Below are 17,310 nucleotides of genomic sequence, written 5' to 3'. Positions count from 1 at the left end.
TTAATATTCTCCGACGAAGATATTTTGGTATGAGAATCCTATGTTTGACTTAATTTATTATGATATTCTGGCTTTGATTATTGGTTCCTTTGCTCAGTATTCAATAGGGTGTGTGACAGTAATCATTTATGTTTATATATGTTGATTTCACGAAGAAATGTCTTATAAGTTTAGGTAACAGTCGGCCATCACTCAACTGTAACATAACCATAAAGACCAAGAACACAAGATCATGTCAGCTGTGATGTTATAAAAAGGAAACATAATCCCAGACTTGATAGAAATATATTGTGTTGCATTAGTTTCTGTGACTGTTATGGCAGCTGTGATATAATGAATCAAAATTCAACATTTTTATTGTCATATGCACAGATAACAGACAGTTACGAATACTTGAAAACATGGTTGTAAATACTAATAGTATAAGAACATATATAAAATAAGGCACACAAATGACAACAGTATTGCACAATCAGCTTCACTGAGCAATATAATATATTGACAGGGAAAAATACTATTAAGCCAATAAGGATGCTGTATTTGTACATAAACCAGACGTTTTTCAAAGTAAAAGTAAATGAAATACATGAGTTTCAGTTGCAAAATAGTGTAAATAAATAATACATTTTGGAATTTGTGAAAAGAGGAGGGAAAAATAAACGTTTTACCTCTAAACAATAGAAAGATATTGGTGGATATTTGGTCAAAATAGAAAGCAATGTGGGAAACGCAGAGCACGCTGAAACGTAACGCGTGGGAATTAACCCTCAACTGCCCAGAGCTTCTTGAGCACCACCCATTTAGTCAGCGCATCTCTTCCGGGCGACCTTAAAAGATTCAGAAGCCAGTGAACCACTAGGAGCGGCTGTCTGGCATAACTGGCTTTTAAGGTGGACTGACATCTACCCAATCTTAACGGCTACTTCACGCGCGGTGTCGCCTTTAACGCTCCATCCCGCAAGCGTCAGTTCCCGCGATAGCACGAGATAGTTACAACTCGCGCTCCTATTGGTCCAATGACACTGTTGTAAGATGGCGCCCTGCGAAATATGAGTAGTTGAGAAAAAGAAAAATAACTAGTTAGCCATCAAGCGAAAATAAGGAAAACGTAAGAAGAAAGCAGCCGCAGGGGGGGGGGGGGGGGGGGGGGGGAAACGCCAGCAGCTCTTCGCGTCCCTGGTTTTTGGAAGAGGAGCCCCCGTTTCGGCTCGAGCCTCGGCCCGTTTGAGGAAGAGAGCTAGCTAGCTAACGCGCCTGCTAGCTTCAGAGGTAACAGTAACCAGGAAAACAATGTAGTCCCTGTGACGCCACAGGAGAGTTACCTCGATGTCTAAATTCACTACGGAGAGTATTGTGTTGTTGCTCGTGCCCGCGGGCGCGTTACACGTTGCCAAACACAGCTGTGTGGATATTATTTGAGAGCAACACGCGGCTAGGTTGTGCCGTATACCTGGCTAACCTAGCTTGTTGTGTGATCAGCTGATCGATCAGCTGTTATAGAGCAGCTAGCACTCAAATGTCACTTAACCGTGGTGCCAAAACAACGCGCATGTGCTCATTATGCAGCAGTTTCCGCCACTGCTTTTGAATACTGCAGCGGATTTGGAAAGTGGCCGCGCTTTTGTCCCTGCTCGTACACAGTGAGAGATTTAACCCTTTATCTGTCTGTGGATGACGCTCTATAGGTCTGTTTGTAAACACTGTGTGTGACTTCAGCCTTTTCTGTCCCCTTTTTGTTATTTGTTTATATCAATAATTTATTAATCCCGCAAGGGGGAATTGTTTAATTACAGCAGCATTTATACAAACTAGTAAAGCTAAAGTTATATATACAAATGCACAATATATACAAAAAAAGAATAATTTTAAAATGACTAAAAAACTATTAATGCATTAATGTTATAGTTGTATGATATATTTGGACAGAGGTGATTGCCACATTCTTTTTACCTTTTTTTGATTGCTTTTGACTCCTAAAAGTGTGGACAGGGTTATTGAACGGTGATTAATAGTATTTATTTGTTGATATAGACATTTTAAATAACCATGTTTGTAGCTACTTTAAAACGATAAATTAAATTAATTCTGCTTTTTACTCCGATTCCTCTCGGAAGAAGACACTGCCAGCAGCGATGAATAACTCCCTGGATGGATCGGGCTCCTATGAGGAGCTTGTGAGGCAGAAAGCTCGGAGCATCCCTCAGCACCGCATGAAGGAGTTTCTGGAGTCCTTGGCCAGCAAAGGCCCAGATGCCCTGCAGGAGTTCAGCCAGCAAGACGGAGATACTACGACCACCACCACCACCACTATGGTCTACCAACAAGAGGCTAACTGCATCTACACAGACAGCACAGAGGTGGCAGGGTCGCTGTTGGAGCTGGCCTGTCCGGTAAATCAGCGCACTAATTGGTCACCAAATCGGTCTGTTAAAGAGCCCCGTCCAGCTCTCTGACAGGCACTGTGTTCTGATGCAGGTTCAGGTGCAAGTCCAGCCACAGCAGCAACATATACAGATACAGGAGTCCCATCAGCAGTCTGCAGAACAGAATCCAGAGCAACAGATAGTTCAGGTTTGTACCTTTTTTTTTTTTTTTTTTATTTGTATGATGTCTTTGTGTTTATCCCTTCACTCTGTTCCGTTTAATCCTTTTTTCACAAAACGTTAACTATTATCTCTATTTTCAGGTGCAGATTCAGGGCCAGCAGCAAGGTCAAATGCTGGGCCAGGTCTTCCAACTGCCCTCTGGCTCCCATCAACAGCTGCAAGGTGTGACTACTGCACAGCTGATTCAGCCTGGGGATCTCACGGAGGAGCAGCATCAACAGGTACACATAAGCACACGCATGCACCGTGGGAGAATTGCACGTTTTATTGCAAGTTTTAATTTAGTTACCGGTAATAATCTCCCTCCCATGTGTTTTAGCTGCAAGCCCAGTTGGTGGCAGCTGTCGCAGGAGGACAACAGATCCAGATCCAGACAGTGGGGGCCCTGTCTCCCACCCAGCAGCAGGACAATATTGAGAGGAGAGTACTGGGAACCACTGTTGCCACATCACAGGGAGCAGGTGTCCTCCAGCCAGCCAAAAAGCGTAAGGTCGATATGCCCATCACTGTGTCCTATGCCCTGCCTGGTCAGCAAGTAGCCACGGTCCTGGCGATCCCCCAGGGACAGGGCCAGCAGCAAAGTTACGTGTCCCTGCGGCCGGACCTCCTAACTGTGGACAGCTCCCACCTTTACAGTGCCACAGGCACCATCACCAGTCCCACGGGGGAGACCTGGACAATCCCTGTTTATTCTGCTCCTGCCGGCTCCGGAGGCCGCGAGCAGGTCACGCACATCGCCATCCCCCAGGAAGCCTATGGAACAGTGCAGGTCGCGGGGCCAAACACTACAACAATGATGACAATGCCCACCCAAGTTACCGTTGAAAGTGACAAGCTGAAAAGTCTAAGTCAGACAGCGCAGGCCGTTTCCAGTATCACAAGCTCCGGGGGAATGGGAGGCCAGGAGGAAGTGGTGCACACTCTGGCTGCAAACACGCTGTTCCCTGCCCAGCTGATGAATGGAAACATCCACATCCCAGTGTCAGTACAGGGCTACTCCAACACTACGCAGTCTCTTATCTGGGATCCACAGCAGCAGGTGCTGCACACACAAGGGCTGTCTGGGCAGGACGCACAGCACCTGCAGGTGCTAACGCAGGTGTCGTATTGCTTTGTCTTCCTTTTTTATTTTGGCCAGATGCACACATTCACAAGTATTTCTTGATTGCATGAGGTAACAGTGTTGGTGTGTTTGCGTTTGTGCAGGGTCAGACATTGGTAGCAGAAATAGATGGCCAAGGCCAGCAACATGTGCAGGTGCAGGAGCTGCTGCTGCCTGCCACTCTGAAGCCGGAGGAGGGGCTGGAAGTATGGCGGCTTTGGGCTGAGCGGAAAAACCTCGAGTTGGAAAAATCTGACACAAATAAACTAGCCCCAATTGGCCGTAAGTGCATGTAGAGAATGTTTTGTTAGTGTGAAGATAACAATTTTCCTTTGATGCACATGTGTGTGTATTTTCCATAGTCTCTTCTCAGTCAACCCAGTCACTGATTTGTGTGTGTTTGTGTGTTTTAGGACGCCAGGCACTGCGTTTCCAGGAGGACTTGGTGTCGTGTGCGGTAGCCGAGCTCTGCATGGGTCTCTCTTTGATGACAACAGAAGCTCGGGGGTTGGAAGAGGAGTCTTATGAGGCTGATGTTCTCTACTATGTATTTCTGTGTATACAAAAAGTAAGTGTATCACACACACACAGACACACAATTACACTCTGCGTTCAGCATCCATTCCATCCCTGTTGGTACTTCCCTTTGATGTGGAAACACTGTCTCACCGAGTGTCTCTCTCTCTCTCCATTTCCCCTGCAGTATCTGTGTGATAACGGTCGTGTGGACGACGTGTTCTCAGACCAGTACTACACTCGCTTCGCTCACAGTCTGCACCAGATCCTGGAGCCTTGGAGATCGTCTGTTCATCCGCTAGGTGTGTGGACAAAAGCTGTTTTCCAAATTTCCTCTATAATCAATGTTCTATCAACTAATATTATCTCGGATATTTAGGAGCAATCACAGTTTGTGGCTCCTTTTATAATCCAATCTGATATTCATGTTTCCCTTAATAATACAGCTGCACTTCGCAGGTGTAGCCCAGCAAAGGCTAATGTTAAAATCCCATTAGGGAGATGGCTTTGTATTAAGAACATATTACCGGTGATGGTTCTGGTTTGTTTGGTATCCCAGATGTTTTCTGTAATATCCATTAGGAGCCGAGCGTCAGTCTTGGACGTTTCTTTTGCCTCGAAACGTTTGCACAGCTTCTCTCAATAAAATGCTCATTTTACTAGCGGTAGATATCACAGCTGACTGCGTTTTATTGGTTTTCAGCGCTCCGTGGTTGTGTTGTGAGCTAAATGTACAATCTCTTAGAATAACAGATCTGTTGCTGATTAATCAGAGGCTTGGGCTCCCCTCTTAGTCCATTTATTGGCCACTTTGCTCAAATTTAAGATTTTTTTTTTTTTAGTGGATTAGTCATTTTTTTTAATGCTTTGTTTTTTTCCATGCCGAATGACTTTTTTCCCAGGCAACCTTCCTGTTGAACGCAGGTTGAAAGTGGTGATTTTTGTGCCATTATTTGTGGAGAAACAACATTTTACAGATCTGTTGATTTAAATCAACTAATCATTTTGTCGACAAAATCGTACGAGCGTTAGTTGACTCATTTCTTTGGTCGGCCTATTGATGACACCTATTTTGGCCTATTGAAGGCCCAACCAGTATATTGATGTAGGAAATACGGCAGGTTCTAGTCCTGAACTTTGAGTTTTACTCAACTCAACTTCGAGGACGATGGAGCTTTACAGAATGATGTTGTTGGTGATTAAAACGTTCCGGTTGAAGTGATGATTTGATTCCTTGTAACTAACATTTCTTGCCCAAGTTGAACTGCCAGTTCTTCAGTCTGCTCCCTTCCTCCCCTCCCAGGTTATATTATTCCCAGTCATGTGACGGAAGAGATGCTGTGGGAATGTAAACAGCTGGGAGCTCATTCTCCCTGGACGCTGCTCACAACTCTCATGTTCTTCAACACCAAGTGAGTCGACTTCAGTCATCACACACGAGGGATTTCTCCATACTGTTCAATAGACATGCAGTAATATTGCCTGTTGCATCATAATCAATACACAATCAAGTTTTATTCATACAGCACCTTTCAAACAAATCAAATGCAATTCAACGAGCTTTACAAATTATTGATGAGATTAAAATAAAATGGAGAGAAGATGGAGAGACTGATGCACATTAAAATAAAGAGCGAAACATGTAATACAACACTGAATTAAAAAGTAAAATTAGAGCAACATTTTTTTAAATATTTATGAATACCAAAAGTGTATCAAAAAAAAAACACTATGGATAATCAAATGTAATATTAAGCAATAATAATATAAGACATTTTACATTTTAAAACAGACAAAAAAGGTTTGTAGTTTCTGTTCAGAAATCTTAATTTTTTTTTTGTTGCTTTGTGGAGCCGAAAGAGAAGAACCAGAGGCCGTCTGCTGCCTTTTATAAACTAATATAGTAACTGTAAAATCAAGGTAACCAGGAAAAAGATGTAAAAATGGCCGTAATATGTGTTCTCCTTTTTGGTCTGAGGTAAAACTCAGGCAGCAGAATTTTGAATTAATTGTATCTGGCTTGTTGAGAGACCAGAATGAAGAGCGTTGAGAGTAAATCTTTATTTAAACACAAATCATTTCCAACCCCACATATCGGCGAAATAGAAACCTCCTGCTGTGCCTCCCCTCTGCTCTCATAACCCACTGAGGTAACGGTTCTGTTTATCTTCTCACAGGTACTTCAACCTGAAGACGGTGGATCAGCATCTAAAAGTGGCCTTTTCCAAGGTGCTGAGGCACACCAGGAAGAGTCCCAACAACCCCAAAGACAAGAGCACCAGCATCCGGTACCTCAAGTCAACGGAGAGGTTCATAGGACAGAAAGGTAGATGTTTGTGTGCCTTGTTGTCTGACAGGAAACCTTTATATTCAGGATGAATAACGATGTTTACACTGATTGTTTACTCGTCTTTGCTCAGTCACAGACGACATGTACTCGGAGCAGCTGGAGGACCCGGAGAACCCGCTGCGATGTCCCATCAAGCTCTACGACTTCTACCTCTTCAAGTGGTAAATATTTAACGTTTTCATCGGGAAACTTAACTCTAACACAACTGTTTTTGATTTAATGAAACACAAATCCAATTCATCAACTCGTGAAATTGCATACGTCAGATGGAAACTGGTGAAAATGCTTCTTTGTGCCACAATGAGAGCCAGAGGTTCTCATTTGAACCTTTTTTAGACGGAACTCTTGCGTTTGCCATCGACATGGGTTGTGCAACACACCTCTACACTCAAGTGGTGAAACTTGAAAGACACCGTTGCTAGGGAACTGACAAAAAAACATGGATGCTTTGTAATAACGCTTCATTTTTTTTTTTTCTCCTCAAAAAAGGTGAAAAAAATATTTTTATGTTTCTGCCTCTTAACAATTTCAAGAGGAAATACAAATAAATGATTTGGCCTCCCTCAAAACAGTGTCCCTCTCAACTTGTGAATAATGGTAATCTGAAATGATTCATCGATATATTAATTAAGACAGGAAATGTATGATTTATTTTGATTGATTGATTCACCGTTTCAGTAATCTTTCGAGCAAATATTTTGAGGGTGTGGCCTGATGTTCAAACTTGAAGATGTCATCTCGAGTAAATACAATTAGGAGTTGTTGTTTAAAACAAATGAATTGTTATACATTGTGTAGATTCACACAAATGAGAAATAGAGAATATAATCCTCAGATCCATCATGAAAAGAATAGTTTGTTTAATCAATCCCTGAAAACGTGATATAACGACACACTTTCCCACTAATCCTCTCTCACGTACATATTAATCAGATTGCAAAATTGGCAGAAACTGTAACTTTGACATCTGGTTAAAAAGAATAAATGGGCGCTTCCTGTAAATGTGCTCACGCTGCGTTCTCCGTCAGTCCGCAGAGCGCCAAAGGTCGCAACGACACCTTCTACCTGACGCCCGAGCCCGTGGTGGCGCCCAACAGCCCCATCTGGTACTCCACTCAACCGATCCCAAAAGAACAGCTGGAGCAGATGCTCGCCCGCATCCTCGTCATCCGCGAAATCCAGGACTCTATAAACATGTCGGAGAACGTTCACTAGCCGGACCGGAGGAGAACCGTAACCGGACCGGACTCTTCACCCAGCCTTGGATTGCTCGTTATCAGTAGTTTTTCATTTCTTCTACCCTCTCACACCCTCTTGTGGTCGTTAAGCGGGTGGCATGTATGTGTTTCTATTCATTATGTGTCGGACTGTACATACAACCAATGCAGCAAAGAATCTGTCTTTTATCGAGGCGACGCCTCAACCTGTTCATCTTTCTGTTTTAGTTTGGCCAAAGGATGTCTCGTCTTTTTATTGGACCTGGACTCTAATTTAAATGTGATTTGAACTGTTGGTTCTCCTTTCACCAATAGTCTGGAACCTTCATTCCCCGTTTAGTTTTAATCTGTACTATATTTCATATATTTTCACTGGGGTGGGCCTGTGCTATGCTTCTTTTCATAGACATCCTTTGTGTCTCTACTTTGCCTGCTTTGGTCACAGTGAATGCCTCAGTGGTATTAAGACGACATGCATAGAGGTTAAAAGCAAAATATTTCCAAACCGTGTGAACTCTCCCCTCTGTATTTCACTCACACGCTGAACGTGTTGCTGTCGGACCGGCTCGGCAGCCTAGAACCACACGAGGACACAGACTTTATTGTAATATGTTTTCACCCTGAAGCTACTAGCACTTACCACATGGTGGAGATGTGGATTACTGCTGGATCCTCCACTTTTTTCTGTTTTTTTCCATCTCCATTCCATCACAATTCCTCCCCAAAAGCTCACCTGGATGAGTTACCTATTGTATCATATATGTTTATTACGCGACAGATGAAAGACTCTAAGAAGTGGGATATCCCCTTTATGTTCTATAATGTATAAACAAAATACTCATAGCTCCATGTACTGTAATGGGTTCCAGTCATCGAAGGAGAATGGCAGTGCCTGTGTGTTTTTGAAACATGACCTTTTTTTGTACAGCCACTATTCCACGTGTCGGCCTTTCTCGCGAGTTCCTGCACATGCATCCTTTACCAAACTATAGCGGTACAAAATAATGCACAACGATTTAAAAAGAACAAGCCCTAAATAAAATAATCTCGCAGCGTCACGTCATCAATAGTGGAGGCAAACAGACACACAAATTGTGCGGACATATCTGGGCAGCCGGACACTTATTTAACTGTGTGCCCAGAGAGCAGCCGCCTCATTGTTCTCGTCTGTCACGCCGGGTAATTCAGAGTAGAGGAACCGGTTGCACCGGACCGGCCGGTGGCTTCCTCCATCTTCTTTCCCCTTCTATGCAAACTGCTGCGTCGGCGGTTTGGTCACCAGAATTCGTCAGGCTAGTTTTCCACCTGCAGGACACGTGGTCACAGCAGCGTCCCATGAGGGCTCTCATGTTTTTAAAAAACCGTGTTGCTGTTGCTGTACAGTTCAGGGCGAGTCTGGGTTAAACCTTGACGACGAAGGCAGCAGCCTCCTCAGCAGCTTCCCAGGGTGTAAAATCTGCTGCACCGCGTTCTGTTGCCGGCCCCCTGGAGCCGTCTGTCGGCGTTGTTGTTGTTGTTGTTGGGGTGGGGGTCTCCTCCGCCCCCCCGCTTCCCTCCCCCGCCCCGAGGAGCCGCGGGGTTGATCCTGAACGTGCCGGTTGATATGTGCAGCGGCTCCCTGAGCTTGTGGCCTGCCGGGGAAGAGGGAACACCAACGTTAACATGTTTAGTATTTCCTCACGATGACTAATGGCGCTCGCTGGGTTTGTGTTCTCACCGTGCAGAGGAGCCGCCGCTGAGCCAGTGCAGCAGACACTGATGAACTAACAGGTACTGCTCCTGGGGACGCAGAGGAAGGATTGAGGATCTCGTGTTGGTGACGTAACGGCAGAGCACACGGCGTTAAAGAGTTATGAGCAGAACGCGATGCAATGAGCTGCATGTGAAGGGAATTGCAACAGAGTTGCGGTGCACAGGTGATGTGTGTTTTTGCACTGGTTCCCTCTACAAACAGCCAATGAGATTTCTCCATTTTGTATATCAAATATAAAGCTAACTTTTAGGGTGAAGACGAACTGCAAGTTTAGGACTCATTCATGCAGCACTCTAAACAAACTGAATATTAGGTGCCTTTTATGTTTTAAACAAATATATACATACGTAAATAATTAGATAATTTACTAAGCAATGGGAAATACATCATTTTGAAGCGCTTCCTTTTACATTTTCTGCTACTTTTACTATTCGCTCATGAGTTTAATGCATAGTACATCATATTAAATGGACATTTTATGGATTATGTTTATAGTTTTGTTGCCAAAGATGAGAAGATCGATACCGCTCTCAATATTTGTTCGTGAAATATGCAGCTACTCAGCAGTTTAGCTTCACATCTTGTTAAATTAATTGCACATTTTGTGAGTATTTCCATTTTATCTTGTACTCCACTATATTTTAGAGGAAAATATTGTACCTATCCACATCAGTTAGGTACTTTTTAAACTATTCTATATAGAGAAACATAGAAATATAAAGCATTGCTATACTGGTGATTAAACTACTTAGGACTAGAGTACATATAATGACCTTTACCTCTCTGCATAGAGTACTTTCAATACCTTCTGCCAATACTTTGAACCCAGGACGTTTGCTGGTAAGAGAGTACTTCTCTCATAAGATATTCAGTACTTCCACCACTTCAGGACTGACCAGGGTCTGGACCATCCACATCCGGTGGAGCCGCAGGTCCTCCACAGCGGCCCGGATGTCCGGTGGGATTCCCCGGGCGCACAGCTGCATCAGCCACAGCACCGTCACGAATGTCCCCGAGCGCCCAACACCTGCACTGAGGCGCACAAACGGAGGACTGACTTTAAAACACCGCCAGATTTGTTAAAACCGGTGTCGGGGCCCTGGGGTCAGAGGTCACACCTGCAGTGCACCACCGCCGGCCCCAGGAGGGGCGTCGCTTCCAATTCCTGCCGCACGGTCTCCGTGAAGGCGACGAGCGAGGATGCTTCTCTCGGGACGCCCCGGTCCGGCCAGGCCGGGTAGTAGTAGTGTGTGATTGTCCTGTCGGTTGGACAAGCTCTCTGCAACACAAACACTCTGCTTCAGTGTGGCTACAAGGGCTCCTCTTCCTCCTCCTCCTCCTCCTCTGATTGATTTCTGGTGCGGTCAGCGCACACAGGAGTCAACAGCAGCCGTTTAAAACGGTACCAAACGGGGATGATGGATGCTTCTTTTGCTCACCTGTCTGAGGTTAATGGTGGTGATGAAATAATCCGGACCCAGTTTGCAAGTCATCGTCGTCACCTGGATCCGCCCGTGATGAACGGTCCCTCGTTCCAGAGGCCAATACTTATCGCACAGCACCTGTACGAGGGGGGGGAGTCACAGTTTGACATTTCTGCTCTTATTCACTTGCCAAGAGTCAGATGAGAAGATTGATGCCACTTTGATGCTTCAGTCAGCACCCGGTTAGCTTAGCTTAGCACAAAGACTGGGAATGGGGGGAAACAACTAGCCTGGCTCTGTTTTTAAATAATAAAAAAATGCCTTTTTGGGCATCTAGTAAAACGATTCTTGTTTTTCGTGGGAGGACAGACCCGAGCTGAGCTAGGTGTTTCCTCCTATTTTCCGTCTTTATGCTAAGCTAACATACATGTCGTCTGGCTGTAGCTTCATATTAGGCGTACAGACATAAAAAGTGGTATCAATCTGTTCCCCAAAATAAGTTATTAGAAGAGTCCGAGGTAAGATGAGCATGTAACGAGTACACACACACACACACACACACACACACAAACTGTGTCTTTATTTGTGCAGAGAATCCAATTAGCGCCTGACGAACACCGGGTCACGTTCAGATCACCTGTCATTTTCTTGTTGTTGCAGAAATCTCTAAATCTCAAACGTTTATGGAACCAAATCACAGTATTGATTCTCCTATGTGGTTCCTCAGGGTCCTAATGTGGCATTTTGAATCCTTTACATCAATTCTCGAGGGGTAAAGAAAAAGCGTAGAGTTTAGCACCAAATCTGTGCAACAAATGGGATCAAACCCCAAATTTTGCTGCAACAATTTACAGACATAACGGAGCAGCTGCCTTCATCGTCGAGTAATTACTTGATTTTTATTTCTGATTCATGACTGGAATCACCTAACGTACACTGTGTAAAACGTCTATGTGGCATCTACAGATGACATATATATTTATGTGTTTAAAGTTGCATGATATCTTCTGCATCTGTCTGGTACCACTGACTTGATATTTGCACTCCTAAACGTTCTACATATATTTCAGAAGCTTGCAGACAAAAAAAGTGTCCCCCAGAGATGATTAGTGACCTCCCAGTGACACGGTGAGGATGAAAGGTTTCATGCCAGACCTGGTCCCTGTGTCTCAGCGCCGTCACCATGACGATTATCCTGACGTTTTGCTCCCACACCATCCTCCAGAAGTCGGCCACGGTGTTGTGCAAAGGGCCCTGTGTGCAGATGAAGTCTCTCTCCGACCCGCCACCCTGACGAACACACACACACACAGACTTAGCGGTCAAGCCGAAAGGCCGGCGTTGTGGGAACGAGGAGGCGGCCGGGCGCTTACGGGCACGAAATTTGCGTTGATGTAGTCGGTGTGTGGTTGGGCGTTCTGAATCGACAGCCTCACCCGACAGTGGTCATCTGCAGCCAGACGGAAAGCCAACAAATAAGTCTCGTACACACTTTTATTTCTTCCTCGTGTGATATACAGTAGTTGTTGCACTCACATGGCAATATGTGGGGGTATCTGTTCTTCTCTCTGTTGACCCCCGAGTCCCCCACGCGGGCGGGGAGGTCTTTGCCGACCTCGTCCAGCTCCTTCAGAGACGGACATTAACACACGTCAAGCTCCTAGCTTCACAAATCAGACATCTGGTCCAAGTTTAACGCAGAAATCGTTTAAAAACGTACGTCAAACTCCTGTTTGAAGCCTCTGTTGTCGTTGGCAGCGAGCGCCAGACACCGCAGACGAAAATCCTGCAGGATTTGTGCCCTGGAGAAGGTTTGCACCCTGCGGGACACCACCATGTTCCATTAAACCGCTTTTAAGACGACGGATTTGCTCGGACATAATAGTTTAAGTCTGGAGTTATTCTGTGTTTTTCTTATTCAGTCCACAAAAGAGAAAGACCAAAACCAACAATTATATGATCCACGTAAACATTCTCCATGTGGTCGAGGCTTTATACGGCTTATTTTCTTTTCACTGGCGGACGCGTTCCCTCCATCACGATCTACACGAGCGCCACGTTTGCCTGTTAGAATAGTCTCCTAAAACAACGGAAAACATTCAAATTTGAGCAGAATTTACAGTGACGGCGCCCAGCTGTTTGAGGACAGGATCTATCCTCCTGAATAAATGGAAGTAAACACTGAGTGCATCTGGTCCACCTGGATCAAAGTAATGTATTCTAATGCAATAATGATGCAATGTGTTGAGCTGCATCGCAACACAGAGTCGTCTTCGGTGATCTCGTATTTAACGTGTTGGTGTAAATGAGCAATAATGCATTACATCATTATTATTACATTATATAGTAACTGCACCCTCCAAAGTAGAACCAACACTTCTCCACAAACCGTGTCAACAATAGTTAAACATAACTTTCGTGAAGGAAGATTTACTGCAGGATGTTTGTATGTTAGATATTACTTCGAGCTAATGGTTTACCTGATGAACTGGCAACCAGGCGTCACCTTTGTGAGCCGTTTTCCTTAAGGAAAGTTAGAAGATTTTAAGAGACGGACCGACACATTGTTGGTTTTGGTCTTTTCGTGGGATTTGTTGACAAAAGAAAACAGTATATTTTAAACATATTCTCACTGCTTTGACTTGTGTCCTCACCTCATGTTTGCTCTCTCGGTCGTACTCGTCGATGCCAGGATGATTTAAATGTTGCTGCTGTGATGAACAAGATACAAAAAGCATCATAAAGTGAACTTTTACGCATTTAAATTAAGTCAATATGTCAATGAGCAATTGATGAAGCAAACTAAAACCCCAATGGTTTGCCCCTCCCCTCTCGCCTCCCTCTATTACACGATGTTCCTTCTGGAGTGTGTGACAGCAGAAAAAGAAAACACCACTTTTGTGCAGATGAGAGCAGCTGTGAGATACGTGACAGAACATGTCACGAAGAAAAGCTGCGTTCACAAATGTATTTGCTTTAATTTACGCCCTTAAAGCAGCCGAGTATCTTTCTTCACACGCCATTAAAACCCAACCTCACTATGCTTCTCCTCTGTATTACAGCAGAAACACACAGTCGCACGACACCGTGAGGAAAACTCACCTGAGCAGGTAGAAAAGCTGCTCCAGCGAGTTCTTCCCCCAAAGCGGCAGCAGGAACCGCTTGAGTGAGAGGATTACCTCGCTTCCAAAGGGGCCTCTGCTGCAGGGCGTCAGCCTGGAGAGAGAGGACAGGACTCCACTGCTGCAAGTCGGGTTCAGGTAGTCTGGTTTTAATCATTCTTTCTAGGGGAGGAGGAAGTGAGCTGGGTGGAGACGGAGGGCGGAGACAGGAACACTAAATACACCTCTGGGAGGGACGTCCCTGTGGCTCTTTAAATGTTACCGAAGGCACCAGAGAATGGAGGTCATGTGTTTGTTTTTTTGCCATTTTACCAATAATGGACTTTTATTTGTTGCTTCCTTAAGTATTAGCTTGGCGACTCTAGAAGGTTGTAATCATTTTGTTTCTCTGCCATGCCTGTAATTTTTCAATTAAAAAATTCCAGCACAAATAAGAAACCACATTTAGCCACTAAACAGAGGTCATGTGATAATATGAGTCCCGTGTAAATTAACCTTCATTTTTTTCAGAATTAATAAATGAAAGTTTAAAAACATTTTGAAGGTCTTTGTTAAAAACATAAATAGGCTTATATAATATACAGATATTTATAATATGACATATTGTTATACAACTGGATGCTACGCAGAGCTTTAACAACATATCTGGGAATATCTGTCAGTAAATATGAGTAAAATACAGATTTTTCTCGTGCGAATGCGCCGCAGCACACACAGACGTGGAGTAAATTCAACATGACAAGAGGTCGCCCGGTAAGTGGAATCGTATCGCGATGACATCATATATCGAGATATCGGGATACATAAGCGCATGCCAATTTAAATTCCAGATTAACATATTAGTTTAGGGTTAACATATTAGTTTAATGTTAACATATTAGTTTAGGGTTAACATATTAGTTTAATGTTAACATATTAGTTTAGGGTTAACATATAACTAATATGTTAACATATTAGTTTAGGGTTAACATATTAGTTTAGGGTTAACATATAACTAATATGTTAACATATTAGTTTAGGGTTAACATATTAGTTTAGGGTTAACATATTAGTTTCAGGTTAACATATTAGTTTAGGGTTAACATATTAGTTTCAGGTTAACATATTAGTTTAGGGTTAACATATAACTAATATGTTAACATATTAGTTTAGGGTTAACATATTAGTTTAGGGTTAACATATAACTAATATGTTAACATATTAGTTTAGGGTTAACATATTAGTTTCAGGTTAACATATTAGTTGAGGGTTAACATATAACTAATATGTAAACATATTAGTTTAGGGTTAACATATAACTAATATGTTAACATATTAGTTTAGGGTTAACATATTAGTTTAGGGTTAACATATTAGTTGAGGGTTAACATATAACTAATATGTTAACATATTAGTTTCAGGTTAACATATTAGTTTCAGGTTAACATATTAGTTTAGGGTTAACATATTAGTTTAGGGTTAACATATAACTAATATGTTAACATATTAGTTTAGGGTTAACATATTAGTTTAGGGTTAACATATTAGTTGAGGGTTAACATATAACTAATATGTTAACATATTAGTTTAGGGTTAACATATTAGTTTAGGGTTAACATATTAGTTGAGGGTTAACATATAACTAATATGTAAACATATTAGTTTAGGGTTAACATATTAGTTTAGGGTTAACATATTAGTTGAGGGTTAACATATAACTAATATGTTAACATATTAGTTTAGGGTTAACATATTAGTTGAGGGTTAACATATTAGTTGAGGGTTAACATATTAGTTGAGGGTTAACATATAACTAATATGTTAACATATTAGTTTAGGGTTAACATATTAGTTTCAGGTTAACATATTAGTTGAGGGTTAACATATTAGTTGAGGGTTAACATATTAGTTTCAGGTTAACATATTAGTTGAGGGTTAACATATTAGTTTCAGGTTAACATATTAGTTTCAGGTTAACATATTAGTTGAGGGTTAACATATTCGTTTCTACAACTGCCTAGCACGTGCAGCCTATGCGTAAAACAGGTATAAACAGGTGTGACAGCAAACATATATTAAATAAGCTTGACTGCGCATGCGTGTTCTCAGGAGAGCAAAAAGCTCGCTTCTGTTTTCTTTTTCTTTTTTGATAAGGCTTTATGACCGCAGTCTGAACCTGATTGGGTGGCTGCAGAAAAGGGAAGTAAGCAAAACCAAAAGCATAATGTTAAAGCAGGAAAGCGGACAACACGTTGTGTTGGTCGACAACGTGAGATTCTGCTTTTAATTAAAAAGTGTCGAAACGAAACCTGGAGGCGGGCAGGAATGTAAATATTTCACTCTGCAGTTGCAGCGAGGACGATAATGTGAGAGGTCGCACGCGCTTCCTGGTTTCTGGCTTCTTCGACTCCAGAGAGAGAAATACAATAATAAACTCGGACAAGCGGACCGAAAATGGACCACATGCGCCCGCAGGACGCGCAACAAAGCAAGGTAACCGGGGGGGGACCCAAAACATTTCAAGTGAACAACTGACAGCGAAACAGAGTGGGTCACGTTGCACTTTGACCAAATATATCTACTGTTAAAAATGTCAAAGTCATTCAAAATGGAGCTGAATCTTGAAGCGAAAGTTAAAGAAGACACAGCTGTGTCATCATAGTTCTTGATTAAAGGGAATTAGAAGGAACAAGCGGCCAAAGAGGCACTTGAAGGCACCACTGAGTAGTCGTCATAATATGTATTTATTTTACTACGATTTCACTCACATGACTCTCATTAATGACAGGAAATGTTCGTGAACATGTGTCTCTCTCCTCTCTGATGTTATCGTGTTGTTTTGAGAGAATACATGACGCTACCAGAGGTTACAACAACCATGCAAATTAAAGATTCAAATAACTGAGGCTCCAATGTACATTTAAAAAAAAAAAAAAGGACTGTGTACTTGGAAATAAACACTAAAACATCTACTTTTCCCTCATACATCTGCAACAACAATGTCCCGGCATTAGTCAGGTCTTTGAGAGGATGCAGTGTATTTGTTTGTGTTGCTCAACCAAAGTTCATAAAGTCCCAACATTTGACATCCAGAATAAATTGGCGAAACTGATCTTTATCAACTTTGTCATGAAGACCTCTGTGTGTGTTACATTGTTGGATTTCAATGTCATTCAATCATTGTTTGTATTGGCTGTAACTAGCGTTTTTTTTTCCATTATGACATTCATCGCTATTATTT

General features: G+C 42.7%; 3 protein-coding genes across 4 annotated transcripts in view; 2 read left to right on the top strand and 1 right to left on the bottom strand.

The window, feature by feature from the left end:
* The first annotated feature begins 1,136 nt into the window (after positions 1–1,136).
* On the top strand, positions 1,137–8,437 carry LOC306744097 (transcriptional regulator QRICH1-like). The gene is made up of 12 exons (XM_079226676.1): positions 1,137–1,269; positions 2,115–2,390; positions 2,476–2,571; positions 2,687–2,827; positions 2,926–3,693; positions 3,813–3,990; positions 4,122–4,276; positions 4,412–4,526; positions 5,528–5,636; positions 6,402–6,550; positions 6,645–6,735; positions 7,603–8,437. The coding sequence occupies exons 2-12, from the start codon at positions 2,133–2,135 to the stop codon at positions 7,787–7,789; spliced, it is 2,247 nt and encodes a 748-aa protein (XP_079082802.1). The 5' UTR covers positions 1,137–1,269; positions 2,115–2,132; the 3' UTR covers positions 7,790–8,437.
* Positions 8,438–8,587: 150 nt separating this feature from the next.
* LOC306744098 (receptor-type tyrosine-protein phosphatase V-like) lies at positions 8,588–14,204 on the bottom strand. Of its 2 annotated transcripts, none has more exons than XM_079226677.1 (11): positions 14,071–14,204; positions 13,623–13,679; positions 12,689–12,788; positions 12,505–12,595; positions 12,342–12,418; positions 12,124–12,258; positions 10,984–11,106; positions 10,663–10,823; positions 10,441–10,576; positions 9,509–9,570; positions 8,588–9,422 (listed from the first exon to the last, which is right to left on the bottom strand). In XM_079226677.1, the coding sequence occupies exons 2-11, from the start codon at positions 13,625–13,627 to the stop codon at positions 9,176–9,178; spliced, it is 1,137 nt and encodes a 378-aa protein (XP_079082803.1). In that variant the 5' UTR covers positions 13,628–13,679; positions 14,071–14,204; the 3' UTR covers positions 8,588–9,175. The 2 variants fall into 2 exon arrangements, with proteins under 2 accessions (XP_079082803.1, XP_079082804.1); XM_079226678.1 differs by having other exon boundaries at positions 13,623–13,676; positions 14,071–14,100.
* Positions 14,205–16,509: 2,305 nt separating this feature from the next.
* The window catches only part of LOC306743643 (uncharacterized protein), an 8,448-nt gene continuing 7,647 nt past the window's right edge, over positions 16,510–17,310 (top strand). The window contains exon 1 of the mRNA XM_079226177.1: positions 16,510–16,562. Coding sequence (XP_079082303.1) covers positions 16,524–16,562 — 39 coding nt within the window. The 5' untranslated portion in view covers positions 16,510–16,523. The remainder of the gene's footprint in view (positions 16,563–17,310) is intronic.

The sequence above is a fragment of the Taurulus bubalis genome (genome assembly GCF_910589615.1).
Source record: "Taurulus bubalis genome assembly, chromosome: 11".
Classification (NCBI taxonomy): Eukaryota; Metazoa; Chordata; class Actinopteri; order Perciformes; family Cottidae; genus Taurulus; species Taurulus bubalis.
The sequence above is the reverse complement of the archived record's forward strand: the minus strand, read 5'-3'. Positions and strand labels throughout refer to the sequence as shown.

Excerpts from the sequence above, each read along its gene's own strand:
- LOC306744098 (XM_079226677.1), bottom strand. Across the intron at positions 12,259-12,341 it reads TCAACGCAAATTTCGTGCCC|GGTGGCGGGTCGGAGAGAGA; the intron begins GTAAGCGCCCGG and ends TGTGTTCGTCAG. Across the intron at positions 10,824-10,983 it reads CCACCATTAACCTCAGACAG|AGAGCTTGTCCAACCGACAG; the intron begins GTGAGCAAAAGA and ends TTTGTGTTGCAG.
- LOC306744097 (XM_079226676.1), top strand. The coding sequence starts at position 2,133 with ATGAATAACTCCCTGGATGGATCGGGCTCCTATGAGGAGCTTGTGAGG. Across the intron at positions 2,572-2,686 it reads CAGAGCAACAGATAGTTCAG|GTGCAGATTCAGGGCCAGCA; the intron begins GTTTGTACCTTT and ends CTCTATTTTCAG. Across the intron at positions 6,551-6,644 it reads GAGGTTCATAGGACAGAAAG|TCACAGACGACATGTACTCG; the intron begins GTAGATGTTTGT and ends GTCTTTGCTCAG.